We start from the raw sequence: 17,512 nt of genomic DNA, 5'->3' as shown, positions 1-17,512 counted from the left end.
GTATTGTGCCTGATCAGCACATATGCGTGGTTGGGTTCAAAGTTCTTCGGAACTTTTACACGAATTGTGGTGAAAGTGTACAACCTCTGCAGAGTTAAAACTAACCGGTTAGCCGTGCTCACGGTCAAGAGCGGCTTGGACCCTCACATGATGAATAACTTAAAGATGGATTTAAATCACTTTTTGGTTATTTCTTGTGGCCTTGCTGAGTACCAACCATAAGTGTACTCACCCTTGCTTACTGCTGCTCAGAAGGAAAAGTTGTTGTGAAGTCTTTTGAAGATGTTGCTGAGTTCTAGGCGTACGCAACCCCCAGTCGATTGCCTGTGAAGTTTGGAGCCTTCGTTTCCAGGATAAGCTGTATAATTCTGATAGTCTTTTATTTGTTTTAGTTCTCTTTTTCGTGATACTGTTACTGATTATTCACTTATAATGTCTCTATATGTATGAAACTTGATCCTGGCATACATATAGCTATGCATTCGGTTTTGTCCTTAAAACTAGGTGTGACACCACACCCAGCCGAGCCACCGGGGAGACACCATTCTTCCTGGTCTACGGGGCCGAAGCATGCCTTCCCCCAAAAATCCACCTGGGCTCACCAAGGGTCCAGGCCTTTGATGAAACCATGCAGGAACAACTGCGGCGTGACGACGTAGACTTCGTTGACGAACGAAGATGGCGAGTAGCAATCCGAAATGCACGCTACAACTAGGCGCTCAGGCGCTATCATCAACGGTTCGTGTATAGTAGGGAGCTCCGGGTTGGGGACCTGGTCCTAAGGCGAAGCCTGAACCGAGTAGGGCTCCATAAACTCTCCCCCAGCTGGGAGGGTCCCTTCAAGGTGACAGAAGTATGCCGGCCCGGATGCGTCCGCCTTGCCACAGAAGGAGTGCTGCTGCCTAATCCGTGGAACATAGAGCATCTGCGTAAGTTCTACGCTTAGACAGAGCAGGAAATGAACTTTTCCTTTGTAACAAGATAGAATCAGCGTGCGGTCCAGAGCGGTGGGGGTCTGTCCTCGTAAACCCAGCCTCTGGCATTCATCGTACCACCAGCTAGCATTAACGCGCGGCCCAGAGCGGTAGAGGTCCGCCCTCATAAACCCGGCCTCTAACATCCATCGCGCAAGCCATGTATATCAAGTTGCAAAGGAAAGATTTGCTCCCAGTCCTGTCTTTGTGTCAAATTTTATTTGGCATTTCGATTCACGAACTTTTCCCTTTCTAACCCCCGCGTGGACTTCCACCCCTGTCGTTACAACCAAGATCCGAATTGAGTTGCCGGACTGCCATACAGGTCCGGACTCCCTTTCTGCCGGAAGAAGGGTCTGGACCCCTAGGGACCCACTCTGGAGAGGGGGTGCTCGTTTCCTGGGGTGTTCCGGAGTTCTGTGTAGCCGCTTAGCTTGGTTCCGTACCCTAAGCCTACACACTCCACCACCCTGTAACGAGTGCTCTAGTACCCGGAGCTGGGTAATTAGGGGCCCGGACCTCGTTCTAGCTCAAGGGTTGGCTTCCTAACTTCTACACAGCAAGTCCGGTTGCATATCTCAAAGGATCGAGTACGACAGACTGACCTCCCCCACTGCTAGGAGGGGTCCGGAACGTCGGGAACCAGGTCCGAAGAAGAGGTGCTTGTTTCCTGGTGTGGTCCGGAGTCCTGTGTAGCCGCTTAAGCTTAGTTCCGTACCCTAAGCCTACACACTCCACCACTCTGTAACAAGCATCCTGCTGCCTGGACCCGCGTACCCAAACGTCCGGACCTCATACAAGCTTGGGGGGTGGCTCAGGGTAGGTTCCGCGGACCCGCTACTAAGCTTTGACTTTGAGTGGTATGCAGGATAAGCCTTAACTGGTGGTAGCTAGCCTAAACCATTGAGCCTGCCTACCAGGGGGTCCGGAGCATCTGTTTTCGACTCCATGCAGACCAAAGGTCCGTCTCAGATGGCAGATAGTTTCCAACAATCGAACCTATCTACCAGGGGGCCAGGGCGCCGCTGTGCTGCATACGACAAACCAAAGCGAATGAGCAAGTAGCTAAGTTGAAAATTTTTCTACTAAACTTCAACGAATACTGTATTTTTACATACACAAAACAAATGAAGGTTCTACTGGTACGATGGTCCAGCGGTCCCCTGTCATTTTGCAGGTACGCCACTCAGGAATCTGCAGGCTCCCGCTTGAAATAAGCAGCAACAAAGTCGACGACCTCCTGCACGCTCTCCCGGGCGGAGGCTTCCGTCTCCGCCACTAGACCATCAACAACAGGGGCTAGTGAGATGGCAGGGTTGTGGCTCCAGAGGCAGGTCAAAATGTACTCCGCCACCATCCAGCATAGCTCACGGTACTCGGCTTCGAGGTGGCCAATGAGGATCTGATCCAGGCGCCGGAGTCTCTCTGAAGCAGAGTCCAGCACCGAGAGGGCATCAACAATTGAAGCTGGCGGCTCCGCCACTTGGATTGGACTCATTCCAAGTGGCACCAGAGCTGAGCTTGCTTCCCCCGCCCAATCGATGATTCGCTGGGCCCCCATGTGCTGGTCCTCCTGCAGCTTCCGGACTGCCTCCTGGACCGCCTCCTGCACCCGGGCATCCAGTGCTGCCTGAGCTGCTTCCAGCTGGCGGGTCTTCTCCTGGAGCGAGGCCTCCTTCTGCGCCGCTTTCTCATGGCGGGCCTTTAGAGACTCGCACTGGTGCTCAAGGGAGCGCTCCATGCTAGTGGTGAGAGATTCCCGCCGTACAAGGGACTTCCTCTCCTTCTCAAGGTCCATCTCGGCAACAGCTTGCTGGCTGGCAGTCTCCTGCAGCTCCAGGCGCCATCGATGCAGAGACTCGGAGAGTTCATTGAGCTCCTACCTGCGGACCTCGATTCCCTGGCTATGAGTCTCGAGCTCGGATCGCTGGGCCGCAAGGCTGACCTCCTCCTTGGCAATAGCCTCCTCCCGCTGCTCCAAGGCTTTCTCCCGTCCCGCCGCTGCAAGCTCCCGGTCGAACACCTTCCGAAGCTCTTTTCTATAGGCCTCAACGTCGCCTCAAGCTCGGACCGGGCGACAACTGTACGGGAGGCCTCGACCTTTGTGCGCTCCTCCAGGCGGATGTGCCAGTCGCCGAGGCACTGACGCTCACTCTCTAGAGCCGTCCACTCCCGCCGGAATGCTGCCACGGCGGTAGAAGTTGCCTCTTCTATTGTCCGCCGGACCCGGACCAGCACACGGGGGAGGGGAACCGCATCCAATTGAAAGGACCTCGGATGTCGCCTAGAGGGGGGTGGGGGTGAATAGGCATTTCAATAAATTTTGCAAATTACAACACTTAAAACAAACTGTCAGCCACTGACCGGTCGGACCGGTCAGGCAGATCGGTCTAATACTTAGACGCTGAACCAAGAGACAAACCGGTCAGATAGGTTTGGGTGACCGGTCAGACCGGTCACTTGCAGAATCTGCACGAATATCAGAGTTTCTCCCCTCCTCGAGCTCTAGCACTAATACAACTAGATGTAGTGTTCCTGCAGGTGATTATAAATGTATTGCAAGTCCCTGCACACACAGAAACAACGCACTAAAGTAGATCGATGCGGAATTATAAAACAATGCTAGAACTCAAAGTAGTAAGACAACCCACAATGGAGACACAAGAATTTGTTTTCCGAAGTTCAGATTCGCCACAGTGAATCCTACGTCTCTGTTGAGGAACTCGTTGGGTGTGAGTCTCTTTCAACTCGATCCCTTGAGTTGGATCTCTTTCAACCGCTTCCCCGATTCCACAATCTTGATCCTTTCCACCAAGGGGGCAAGATCACGCCCGCACAAACTTGCCGCTACTCACCACAACATTGGGAGCTAGCCGGTGACGCATAGCCGTCTAGGAGGAAACCCTCCAAGAGTAACAAATGTGAACTTTGAATGCTTTGACAAATCTCGAGTGCTCAAGGTATGGTTGCTCACTTGCTGCTCAAAATGCAGCTCTCACAATGCTCAACAATCTCACACACGCTCAATCTCTCAACCCAATCCAAAAATATGCAATCTAGTTAGCACAACTCACAAAGAGTGTTGGGGAGAGCTAGCTGGTCAAAAAATTTCTTTAGGAAGCTCAAAGGATGACAAAGAACCAGCAGCCCACGCAAGAGGGGGCAAAGGGGTATAAATACCCTGCTTCCAGAAATTAGTCGTTGCTACTGTCAGTGCAGACCGGTCAGACCAGTCTGTTTAAACTAGCTAGTCGTTACAACCAGACCGGCCAGACCGGTCCGAGCCAGAGAAGCGCAAACCCAAGTTAATGTGTTCCACTTTGTCCACCAAGTCAACACTTGATCATCCAAGTAGCACAAAGTTAGTTCTCAGGGGGTTTTCTCTCAGGATTCTCACTTGGGTGTCCTATGAGCACTTTTGACCGAGTCAATCAATCAATGTTGCATCCCTCTTGATAGTATGGCATACCTATACTCAAGATTAAATATAAAACATATTTCATCCACTTGAGCCTTGAATTGTTTCAGTTTTGCCATACATTGATTTTCTTTAACTTTGGGATACCAACATTGCACAACATCTTCTTGAGCAAATCCATACTTGAGCTCCAAATTATTTTGCAAAACTGTCCTTGAATACTCAAATCACTCCAATAAAATATTTGATGCATTATATTGCTTCTCTCAATCAAGGCTTGGATATGATACTTCGAACACCCCGCGGATACTAGCACTTCACCTTAGCACTTGCACACATGGTAAGCCGTCGCTTCACCAAAGCTTACTTAGTCCCTCGCACTAGTCATCTCGGTTGGTTTCTTCATCACTTACCCTTGCCATGTTGAGTTAAACTTTACACATCAACAATGAAGTCCATATATCATTCTTGTATCTTTATTTCTTTGTCTAGCTTTGCAATCATGAACCTTTGATCCTTTAGACAAAGCATACTTAATTTTTGACAAGCCATATTTAGAAACCATCGAATAACTCATGAGCACATGCTTCTATCTTTCTTCATATCGTGCTTGTCTTGCTTTGTAGTCATGAATAATAACCATATTTCAAATATTGCAAGCTTCCAAATATAAGGCCTATATATATATATATAGTTCATGTGTGTATGTCTTCTTCTTTTTGCTTTACTCCATGAAGCCTTGCAATCAACACTTTCAACAATTTATATCTCAAATATGCTTCAAATATGTCAAGCCATGAATAGAAACCATATGTCAACATTGCATGAATACTTGTTTCTCATTTCATATCACAACATGCTTGACTTTGTCCAATAAGCTCTCTTTTATTTGATTCCTTGATACATGAGTCAATACACAAATTAATATACAAATAAATTCCTGCTCATGATATCTCAAATAAGCTGTTAGTCATTTAATCATGTTGTCATTCAATTCACCAAAATCCATTAGGGGCCTAGATGCACTTCTAGCGGGCCGGCGCTGAGGACACGGATGATGGCGAGTGGGGGATGGAGAACGCGCAGGAATCGCGGGACAGCCACAGCGAGGCGGAGGCGCGCGGCGGTCCCATGGGGGCCTCGGCGGGCCTCGACGACCTCTGCGGAGCTCGAGCTCACGGAGGTCATGGCGCGCACCGCCCCTTCCTCTTCTCTCCTCCCTCCCTCTCCCTCTCCCCCCTCCTCGCCGATGGTGGTTGCGATGGCGCGCGGGTTGCAGGCCCCGTGCCACGTTGTTGCGTCCTATTCCTCCTACAAGCTCACTCGATTTGGCGCGTGGATCTCGATACGGAACGATACAGTCGCTTTTAGAGTTGGCCGCTATGGCGGTTTTTACTGAAAACCAATACTGGACGATGCGATGCGTATGGTTTAGAGCACCCAGTGCGGGCAGCCTAATGTTCGATCCCAGCGAAAGAGATTTGGGGTGTTATGTGGGCTAGTAGCCGGCCCAACGGCTTAGCCCAATCATTGCCGAGGTACTATATGAAATTGAAGGAAGCCGGAAACCGGTGGTGCTACGACGGCAACTGCCAGCACTGCGCTTGGCATCGGCTAGGCCTTCTTATGGCTCTGCCACCTTCGGCGCTCGTCAGAATCCTTCTCCTCCATCACCGATCGGACATCGCGCCGTTGCGCTCTATGAGTTCTCAGGATTACGCGTTGCGTCCGATGTATTCCAGGGTTAGAAAGAGAAGCACAACACAGATTGCATGGACACGAATGGATGAGTGGCTCCGCCTGGCTGGAGCTGAGCTCGGTGTGTGACTCCGGCGTCCTACTTGGCTTTGAAGCTCATCGTTGTCTTGCGGTTTAAAGATGTAGTAATAAGCAACGGTTGAGCCAAGGGGGGCTAACAGGGCCGTAACACCGCAAAAAAAGTTGAGACCCTTTCATCAACTTTTTTTTTGCGATTTGATGATTTCACTCAGATCAATCGGAATTACAATTTGGAGCTAACAGGTGATCCACACAGGTTCGGTATAACTGTCATTCACCCAGCCTATTATCACTAGAAACTTGCTTAGCTAGAACATGAGCTACTCGGTTCCAAGAACGGCTTGTGAAAGCCATAGAAAAATCAACAAAACTAGAGCTAAGATCCCGAGTTTCTCTGATTGTGGATGCAATCCTTGAGCGTTGATTGGCGCCCTCCTTCCAAAGCTTCAAAAACTCTTGAATATCAGTCTCTAAAATAAGTCATTGCACCCCCTTGTCCCGAGCTAGAGCAGCACCATCCCCGCAAGCCAAAGCTTCCAGGGTCAAAGAGCCAAAGCTTCTAGGATCAAAGCATAGAGGCCACAGGGCAGGTACTGACCCACACCCAACATACAATGTATTCCTCACTCTAGTCCAAAGTCCAGTTGTTGTGAACAAGTAAATCCATCGCAAATTGAAGAAGACCCCAGGAACGGGGAGCTGGAGGGTCGCGGAACGGTGGAGGGCGATTCTAGGCGTGTCGTGTGCAGAGACAGGGATGCCACCGCACGTCCGCTGATGGCCCCGCTGGACGGAGGGTGTCCGTCCCCATCCCTGGTATTGTGCCAGTCGTGGCGGACGGGGATGGGGATGGTGTACTGCCGATGACGTAGCTACTTGCAGGTGATGGTCGATCAGTCGTGTCCTTCATCATGATGGTCAGCACGTCCCCCGGTGCTGACTTCTGAGAGGAGTGGTCGGGCGGCATCCTCCCCCGGGATGGACTTGTCAACTCGACATCCATCATGGCGTGGGGTGGTCAGGCCTCCCATTTGCCCAATGTGACTGCACGCGGGGGCCTCCTTTTGACCGAAAACACTCTTCCTTCCTCTGGGTCGGTCGGCTGCCACGTGGCGGCACGGGCCCTTTGTCCGCTGTGGTCGGACGAATCGGGGAGCCCCCGCGAGGATCAGGCGAGGCAGACCTCACCCATGAGTGTCGGATGGGGCGGAACGTTCCCCTCCCGGAACTTGGTTAGGGCGGGCTCCCCCCTCAGTGGGACTTCGAATCGGCCTGGGGCCATTTCCCCAAGGCTGTGCCGCGTTCGGGCTGTTCAGTTGTAACTCGGCACATGTCAGTTGGGCCTTCCAATCTGCTAAGCACATGATATTTAGTTTTATCCGGCGTTTAGGGATATATACCTGTTACTTTTATCCTCATCAAGCCCGTTGCAGCCATCGTGCTCCTAGAGGGTGTAGCCGCCGCGGCCGCCGCCAGGCTGAGCAGGGAGAGGAAGTACAGTATTGCGGACAGTGGCGCCTGATGCGAGTGCCATGGTTATTGGGTCCGTGCAGCATGACCGCAGCTCCTCCAACTTCAGTTGTCCGAGCGGGCATATGCCCCCCCCCCCCCCCCCCGCCCTCCCCCACACACACGCACAAAAACATGAAACAAAAATCTTTACTGAAAAAATTAATTGGCATCAATGCCATTGAATGAAGTTTTGCTATAAATATATTGGAGGAGATAGAATAGTAGTCTCTCATTTTTTTTTATAGACTGTATGAATATTTGAGGAAATTATTTAAATATGCTTTGTTCATTTATATTGCTATGAAACAAGTATCTTATGCAAAATTAAAATCCAGTTAAACGTGAATATGTTGTTACACTAAACATTCATATGATTTGACTGTAAAATCCAGCTAAACGTGAATATGTTGTTACACTAAACATTCATATGATTTGACTAATTGTTGGTAAAAATTTATGAAGTTTGAGTCTTCCAAATCCTAATACAAAGTGGCACTTATTAGCACGAACTAACATGATGCATGCAAATTCAAATCGGCCAAACGTGTGATCTGCTAAGCGAGTGCATTTATCCCATGGAAAAATTTTCAATAGACGGGTACGCCAAGGAAAGTCATTTTCTTTTTGGAAGGGTCTTCGCCTTGCTATTTGTCGTTATATGTATGCACATTTTCTATTACTCTTGTTGGGCATAAAGCAAAGCAAACTTTGTTTAAAGCACATTCATTAATCGTAGCAGGATGTTAGCTGTGCTGGTGTTTGAAAAATGAGATCCGTGTTAAGGAGACCCATCACCAAGGTAGCTAGTAGCTGAAAGATCAAACATTGGTCTAACCCACTGGTGGTTTGCTTTCCTTTTTCTAGCAGCCTATTGACCTATTCTCGGTCGTGCCAAATGAAAATGGGCCCGGCCGAATCTCTAGTCCATCCATCCTGTCAAGTTTCTTTCAGTCAGATGCGTAGAAATAGGGTGTGTTTAGATGGGGAAAAGTGGATGTGAAAAGTCACATCGGATACTGTAGTATATTGTAGCACTTTTCGTTTGTTTGTGGTAATTGTTGTCCTACCATGACCTAACTAGGCTCAAAAGATTCGTCTCGTCGTGTACATCAAAACTATGCAATTAGTTTTTTTATTTACCTACATTTAATGCACCATGCATGTGTCATTTGCTATATTTAATGTTTCAATGTGATGTCCATGTGATGAAAAATTTGGAATTTGGGGGGAGTTTTTTTGGAACTAAACACAGCATGAGCCTGCACGACGAGCCTAATCCTCTCTGCAGTTGCTCACAGCATCCATGTCCAGATGCCCTAGTCCTACACCTATGGCCGTGTTTAAATGTTTTGTAAAAAAATTTTGCGATGGAATTTTACTAATTTGAAGTACTAAATGAAATCTATTTATAAAACTTTTTACACAGATGAGTTGTAAATCGCGAGACGAATCTAATGATGCTAATTAATTCATGATTAATCAATATTTAGCGGATGGTACTGTAGCATCGCTATTGCAAATCACGGATTAAGTAGGCTCATTAGATTCGTCTCACGATTTACAGTCCATCCATGTAAAAGGTTTTGTAAATAGATTTCATTTAGTACTTCATACATGTGTCGAAATATTCGATGTGATGTTTTTTTTTTGCGTTTACGGGATTTAATGGATGATAACTAAACATGGCCTATGTCTCGTCAGGTGAGAATTGAGGTAGTCTCCATCATAGAGATGCGCGCCATCATCTTCCTCGAAAGCCAAAGGCGCCCGACATGCCCACACCGCGTCGCAACCGGCCGCGCCAGCTTTTCCCTGTTGCAGCACCAAAGACTACTCTGATGAGCCGGACGCCGCCCCCCGATCCCGAAGGAGCCAAAGCCAAAGCCAGCAGAGGGAAAAGTTGGGAGAGAGAACGCGTCTTCCACCCGTCGTGCCGTGCTCCCGCGGCCCACCGGTGGACACGCGCTGCCTGACGCGCCGCGTCGGCCGCGCCCGCCTATACACACGCGCGCCCGTCCACAGCAGCCGCACACGCCCTGCGTTTCTCCCACTCGCAGTCGCAGTCTTGCCTTGCGCTTGCGCCCACACACCCATCTCTGGGTCGATCGCCGGGGAGAGGCAGTGACCGCAAGTGAATCGCGCACACTAAGATCGGGCGTTCCTCCTGTCCATGGGAGGTTTTAGGCGGTGGCTGCCGTTCGGCGGCGGCGGCGGCGGGTGCTGCTGCGGCGGCGGCGGAGGCGGAGGCGGAGGCGGAGGCAGGGGCGTGGCGGACGGGCTGGTGTGGGACGTGCCCCTCAAGGCGCACGCGTCGGGGGACTACTCCATCGCCGTGGCGCAGGCTAACGAGGCGCTCGAGGACCAGGCGCAGGTGCTCTCGGCGCCGGGCGCCACGCTCGTCGGCGTCTACGACGGCCACGGCGGGCCCGAGGCCGCGCGCTTCGTCAACAGGCGCCTCTTCTCCCTCATCCAAGGTGAGAGCTGCCAGAACCTGATTATCTATGGATGAGCTCTCTCTCGATTCCTCAAGCCAGGTCCTTGCTCCAGCGATTGCATTTCTGCTCCCCGGCCGGGATCAAATCAAAACCTTGTCTTCCGAGTTCTGACGACATGTCTGCGCGCGCGTCGTGATGTTTTTTCTGCAGATTACGCGGCCGAGAACGGCGGCCTGTCGGCGGAGGTGATCCAGAAGGCCTTCGGCGCGACGGAAGACGAGTTCGTGGGCATGGTGCAGAAGTCGTGGCCGGCGCACCCGCGGATCATGTCCGTGGGCTCCTGCTGCCTGGTGGGCGCCATCGAGAACGGGACCCTCTACGTGGCCAACCTCGGCGACTCCCGCGCCGTGCTCGGCCGCCGCGACGACGCCGCCCCCGGCCGGGGGAACAAGCGGGTGGTGGCGGAGCGGCTGTCCCGGGACCACAACGTCGCCGACGAGGACGTGCGGCGGGAGGTGGCGGAGATGCACCCCGACGACTCGCACATCGTGCTCAACAGCCACGGCGTGTGGCGGATCAAGGGCATCATCCAGGTGTCCCGGTCCATCGGCGACGTGTACCTCAAGAGGCCCGACATGTGCCGGGGCAACCCGATGCTGCAGCAGTCGCTGTGCCCGTTCCCGCTGCGCCGCCCCGTGATGAGCGCCGTGCCGTCGATCACGACCCGGGAGCTGCGCCCGGGCGACCGGTTCGTCATCTTCGCGTCCGACGGGCTGTGGGAGCAGCTCGGCGACGACGACGCGGTGGGCATCGTGGCGGGCAGCCCAAGGAAGGGCGTGGCCATGCGCCTGGTGCGCGCCGCGCAGCTGGAGGCGGCGCGGAAGAAGGAGGTCAAGTACGACAAGATCCGGACCATCGAGAAGGGACACCGCCGGCACTTCCACGACGACATCACCGTCGTGGTGCTCTTCCTGGACAGCTGCCGGGGCGCGGCGCGGTCCGGCGCCGGGGACATCGGCGGCACCTACGCGCCCGTTGACGTGTTCTCCTGCAGCCCCGCCGGCGACCATCACCACGAGGACCCGACCAGGCCCGTCCTGCGGCGTTGAGTTGAGACTGATCCTGGTTGGTGTGCTGTTCTTTCGTTCGGTTCATGCGATTTATTTCGCTCTTGAAACGAGAGGTACGTGAATCGAGTTGCTTCCCGTAATCCCGTTTCAAGGAGAATTTGCCTGTAAAGAAAGAAGTGTCATCGAACAGACGAACATACTACAGTGTCGTGGCGATCAAGTGTAGCAAACTGTAAACCTTCATCTATTCCTTCCTTCTTTTGTTTTAAGAGAATGTGAATGTTCTACTGCACTCCAACGATCCTGCTTCCTATCCTACCTGTTCTTCCGGTGTGTTCGTTCCGAGTGAGCTGCGAAGCAGCCAAGCCGGCCGTCACTCGTCAGCGGTCAGCGGGTCATCATGGTCGTGACGACGGGCCGGTCTGCATTGGAATATGCGCGGCTGCTGTCGTGGATCGGTTCAACCGGCATTAATAATGCTTGACCTCTCGGTCAAAAGGAGTAATGGCACCGATGCTCTGGCGAATCACAAGAAACGGTGGACGGACCGTGAACTGATCATGAACTGTTGGCAGTCGGTTGGGGGTTTTGGCTTCTCATCCCATAAACACCGTAAACATAAAAAAAACATCACATCGAATGTTTCAACACATACATAAAGTACTAAATGAAGTTTATTTATAAAACTTTTTGTATGGATGGGCTGTAAATCGCGAGACGAATCTAATGAGCCTACTTAATCTATGATTTGCAACAGTAATGCTACAGTAACCATCTGCTAATTATGGATTAATTAGCATCATTAGATTCGTCTCGCGATTTATAACCCATCTGTGCAAAAAGTTTTATAAATAGACTTTATTTAGTACTTCAAATTAGTAAGATTCTTTCGAATTTTTTTTTTGCGTTTCAACTAAACCGTGCCTTTGTCCTGGCGGCCGTGGATCATCTCGACGAGGAACATGTGGCTTTCCCTAAAAAAAAAACAGGAACATGTGGCTTTTTCAGTCAACAGAGTTTCTTCCCAATCGAAACGAACGCAGCCTCCAGCAGAGACCACAAGATATAGCATAGCTTCAGTGTCAACGCGTTTAGGGATTTTTCCTTTTTATGTCTGAACATATCTGAATTTCTGAACTCGAAAAAGGCTAGGCTAAGGCTGCTGCGAAGGAGCTTTGCTGAACCGGGGAGCACTCGCCTGAAGCAGACAGAGGCGAGCCCACGGCGTGGCCCCGTCGTGGACGCAAGCTAATCCTGTCACCACGAAACCGTCGATGTCTCCATTGACCGGTTGACTCGGACCGGGTCCGAGACGGCTGCACGCACGGAGATTTCCTTTGGCCTTTGCTGCTCTCGTCCTGTGCGTTTCTGTTAGCATCACGCGCGACTGGTGACCGGTGGTGGTCGGGACTCGCACGGAAACCCACCAGGCCGAGCAGATGCGTCTGTATTTTCTCCCCCTTCCCTTCTTCGTTCCGGATCATCTGCACTGCACCCGGAAGGAAAAAGAAGAAAGCCTCTAAAAGTCTGAGGCACAGATCACAACCCGTATACCTTGTAAACAAAAAAACATCACATCAAATGTTTGGACACATACATAGAGTATTAAATGAAATCTATTTAAATTTTTTTTTGCATGGATGAGCTGTAAATCGCGAGACGAATCTAATGAGCCTACTTAATCCATGATTTGCAACAGTGATGCTACAGTAACCATCCGCTAATTATGAATTAATCATAAATTAATTAGCATCATTAGATTCGTTTCGTGATCTACAACTCATCTGTGCAAAAAGTTTTATAAATAAACTTTATTTAGTACTTCAAATTAATAAGATTTCATCGCAAATTTTTTTTGCGTTTCATCTGGACGAGGCCTGACTGGATCCGTCGAGGTTGTTAGGACGATGCGTTGCTTTCGATGAGAGCCTGCCGGCTGACGCTGACCTCGAGAGGGCCGGACAAACACCCTGACGTGCCCTGGTTTGTTCGGATTTGGGGGAGTTAATTCCCTCAATGCCATCAAAATTTAAGGCAATTCCTTTAATGCCATCAAAATTTAGGCCATCCCCTCATTGCCACTGAAATTTTAATCCAATCCCCTCAGTGCCATTTCGTGAGTCAGCTGTTAGATTGACTGTTAAATTAGATGAAAAGACGTTATTGCCCCTTGGGTCTTGGGCTCTTGGCATGCGCACGGACGGGCGAACGGACGCCGTAGGCTTCAGGAGACCAGGACAAGGAGCGAGCGTTCTTGGCCGCCGCGCAGACGGGGCACGCGTCCGCGCCGGCCTCGCACGCGCGGCACAGGCACAGGTGCCGGCACGGGAGCAGTAGCACGCGCGCCTCGCCGCCGCCGCAGGACCTGCACGACGGTGGCGACGAAGCGCCGTCGCCCGCGGCGCCGCCTCGAAGCAGCACGACCGCGCGTCCTCGGCCTCCGCGCCACGCTCGACCAGGTCCTCCTCCGGCCGTCACGGGAGCAGCAGCACGCGCGCCTCGCCGCCGCCGCAGGACCTGCACGACGGTGGCGACGAAGGGCCGTCGCCCGCGGCCGGCGCCCGCGGCCGGCGCCCGCGGCGCCTCGAAGCAGCACGACCGCGCGTCCTCGGCCCCACCACCGTCGCCCGCGGCGCAGCTGGTGGGCGGCCGGAGGAGGACCTGGTCGAGCGTGGCGCGGAGGCCCGCGACGACGGCCTCGTGGCTCCTGGCGACGCCCATCCACGCCTGGCACTCGGCGCCCATCCGCAGCACGGGCGCCCTGCCGCCGCGGGGCGGCGGCCAGCAGCGCCGGGGTGTGCCGCCGCCCTGCTCCGCGCGTCGTCTCCGGTCGCCCCTGGCACCGGCAGCGGCGCCAGCCCCTGCATCCCCGCCGCCGGCGGGCTGGTGCGCGGATCGGCGGTGCTGGCGCAGAGCTGGCGCGCGGATCGACGGCGACGAGCGTGTGGGGGGGGCTCCTGGCAGCGGGGGCGCGTCGCCCTCCTGCGCCGCCCTCCTGCAGCGCAACGCGGGGGCCTCCTGGCGGGGGTGGGTCCGCGCGCAACGCCCTCCTGGCGCCGCGTCGTCGGCGCGCGGATCGACCGCGGTGCTGGCGCGGGGGGCTCCTGGCGGCGGGGGCGCGTGCGCGCCGCCCTCCTGCAACGCGATCCGAAGGGGTGGCGGCGGGGGAGTGCGGGCTCCTAGCGGTGGGGGTGCGTCGCCCTCCTGCGCCGCGATCCGAAGGGGGGAGGGGTGGGCGGCACACCCGAAGAGGTGGAGGGGGGAGTGCGGGCGGGCGTTGGCGTCGGGGTAGGAACGGAACAAACAAATTAGACAGATCGAAGTTTAACGTATTTGTACAGTGATTTTACGGTTTCCATCCGAAATCTAACGAAAATGGCATTGAGAGGATTAGAATAAAATTTTAGTGGCAATGAAGGGATAGCCTAAATTTTGATGGCATTCAAGGAAGTGCCTTAAATTTTGATGGCATTCAGGGAATTAACTCGATTTGGGGGCTGCTTGCGCGGCGGTCGCCGTCGCCGTGTGTGTCACGCCCTGGCTTGGCGTTTTCTTCATGGAAATTGCAGGCGGCGACGGGTGCGAGAGAAGGTTCAGAGTAGGAAAAGGACGGAGGAGTCTGCAAACCTGTAACGTCTGAACGAGCCTCGTGGGGACAGACAGAGGTCCTGAAGACCCGAATCCTGACAGATCGATCGGTCGAAATTCTAAAACTTTATAAGATTTCCCGTCACATCGAATGTTTCAACGCATGTATGAAGTATTAAATGTAGCTAAATAAAATAACTAATTACACAGTTAGATTGTAATTTGCGAGACGAATCTTTTGAGCCTAGTTAACCCATGACGGGACAATAATTATCAAATACAAACGAAAGTGCTACAGTGGTTTACACCCAAATCTTTACGCAACTAAACAAGACCTGATAAAGGATGGTAATAACTAGTAGTAACTATGTAAGTCTGCTGACATAGATGTAAGAGATAAAAAAATATTTTATATTATGAGATTCACACGTTCCTCTCACATATTTTTGAACTATGTGGAATAGATGAGCTATTTGCTCGACACTAATGATTACTCTTTTCTATTTTTTCATTGCCATATGATATCTAGCTAACTAAATAGCTAATCATTATGGACACTCTAATAGTGTGCTGCGGTCCAGGCTTGTTGTTACTCGAGAAGAAACATGACCTGATGACCAGGGCACTGGAGATCGTAGTCGGAGGGACTACCTAGGGGACGGACTAGAGGAGTGAGCCAATTTCCCAAGAGGATGCAAAAATAGATCCTGCCTGAGCGGTGCCTCTCGTTCTCCCCAAACCAGAAGGCCTAAAACAGCTAACAATATACGGAGTAAGTACTACATGAAATGTCTGTAATAAATACTATATGATGTTTTCCTTTCCTTTCATGAGTATTGACAACTACTCCCATCATTCTAAATTGCAAGTCATTCCGACTTTTTTGAAGAGTCAAAATATTTCAAGTTTGACCAAAATTTTATAATAAAATACTAATATTTATGATACTAAATAAGTATTATTAGATTTTTCATTAAATATACTTCCATAGTATATCTATTTGGTGCTAAAAATCTTTATAATTTTTTTCATAATTTTTATTAAATATAAAAATAGTTTGAATCTCCAAGAAATTTGTGATGAATTCCAATTTGAAACAAAGGGAGTACTCCGTGTTGTTTTGTTGTTTATAAATGGACAAGATCTGTTGTACCTTCGTCATATTGGCTTTAGCTCGGCCTAGGCCAGATGTGAGAGAAAGTAAAGCCCAAGCCCATCTCCGGCCCATAGTTCTACTAGACAGATCATGAACAAGTCTACAAAAACGTAGAAGAAGAAGAGAAGAAGAAGAAGAAATAAACGTCATGGGAACTCACCAAAGCCAAAGCGTATCCATGGCGGCTCTTGCCATTGGCCTCCTGAGAAGATTGATCTGCTCGAGTAATTTACCCATAGCATTGTTTAATCACGCTACCAAGTACACTAATGGCTTGTTGCCTGTCTATCAGATGAAATAAAGGTACTTTTATTCGCATTCCTTTCTCCCCGTGTTTTTCCCCCTCGGTGGGCAGCAGACAGCACGCATGCAAATCATACTCTCTTCACTTGAAGGACCACAAGGACCACAGTGCATTTTCCCTCTTTGCAATGCATCACTGTTCCCTTTCTGAGTTGGAACTTCACTTTCAGAAATAAACAAGGAAGCTATAGTACTACTGCATCACAGTTCATTGGTTAAACTGATTTGAACATCACTTATCATTGGAGTATCTATAACAGACTTGAGAAATCTGTGCGGTCCACCTACAATAATACAGTTACTTAGTTATGGTTCAGAGACTTCATCAGATCAGATTCACATCAATCATGTATTATTGTTAACTTGTTCTTCAGATCCTGTAGCAAAGATCAAACTTGGTTAAATGGCTTGCATACCTTTTCACGAGCCAAACTGCATACAGGGTATCGAGGTTGACACATTACCAACAATAAAATTCAACGTCATTTAGAAACAGCTAAACTGGTTAGAGAAAGCGTATTTCTTGCAAAGTCTGCCATCCAGCTAAACTAGTAAAGCTAGTAGCAAAAACGGTACAATTACTAGGTGCTACGCCAAGCTAATCAGCATAATAAATTGGGTGGAATCTGACGCGCGTTGGCTACCTTCATTAGGTAATTGCTGGTAGAAAAGTTTGGTTAAACTAGGCTTGGCTTTGTGGGGATTAACAGCCGCAACTTTAGACCTTCACACATCGCAAATTATCACAAGTGGAAGCTGGAAATACGTTCAGCTTCTGAAGATAAGTGCATGCATGAACACAGCTTCAGTCAATCAGAGTCTGCGCCTGGCTGCTATAAACAAAGCGACGCGTGCCAAACCTCTGTCGAGCGTTTGGGCGGAAGTGCGGAACTGAAGCACTCCACGTAGCCCTAGTGCGGTAGTGCCCATCTTGCCGGCCGGCCCTAATTGCCATCAGAATGGAATAGCGACTGGTGTGTGTCAGTCAAGACATCTGAGTCATCTGACACTAGCACCTGCTGATGCAAATTAAACTTAGCGTAAATTTTAATCTGCAACCTCGTACTGACTGCCAACTGATGTCCAGTTTACAACCTCTGACACCCCAGTATTATTTGCTCAAGAAAGTTCTCTGTTTCCGGCTGATCATGAACATGTATAAAAGAAGGCTACGCTCTTTCATGAAAAGAAGTTAACAAGGACTTAAAAAATCCATGTCAATTGACTAATTGCATCTCTACCCCCACTACTTCTACAAAACCCTACTTGCTCTCACT

General features: G+C 50.8%; 2 protein-coding genes across 2 annotated transcripts; one reads left to right on the top strand and one right to left on the bottom strand.

Annotated features, from left to right (window-relative positions):
* The first annotated feature begins 9,599 nt into the window (after positions 1 to 9,599).
* Positions 9,600 to 11,486, top strand: LOC120646924 (probable protein phosphatase 2C 29). Its single transcript, XM_039923457.1, has 2 exons — positions 9,600 to 10,157; positions 10,329 to 11,486. Exons 1-2 carry the CDS (start codon positions 9,854 to 9,856, stop codon positions 11,225 to 11,227), a joined length of 1,203 nt encoding a protein of 400 aa, XP_039779391.1. The 5' UTR covers positions 9,600 to 9,853; the 3' UTR covers positions 11,228 to 11,486.
* Positions 11,487 to 13,293: 1,807 nt separating this feature from the next.
* Positions 13,294 to 14,031, bottom strand: LOC120648221 (probable BOI-related E3 ubiquitin-protein ligase 2). The gene has a single exon (XM_039924955.1). It carries the CDS (start codon positions 13,931 to 13,933, stop codon positions 13,349 to 13,351), a length of 585 nt encoding a protein of 194 aa, XP_039780889.1. The 5' UTR covers positions 13,934 to 14,031; the 3' UTR covers positions 13,294 to 13,348.
* Positions 14,032 to 17,512: the final 3,481 nt, after the last annotated feature.

Source organism: Panicum virgatum, chromosome 9K, assembly GCF_016808335.1.
Source record: "Panicum virgatum strain AP13 chromosome 9K, P.virgatum_v5, whole genome shotgun sequence".
NCBI classification, from domain to species: domain Eukaryota; kingdom Viridiplantae; phylum Streptophyta; class Magnoliopsida; order Poales; family Poaceae; genus Panicum; species Panicum virgatum.
This window is presented reverse-complemented; position numbering and strand designations above follow the sequence as displayed.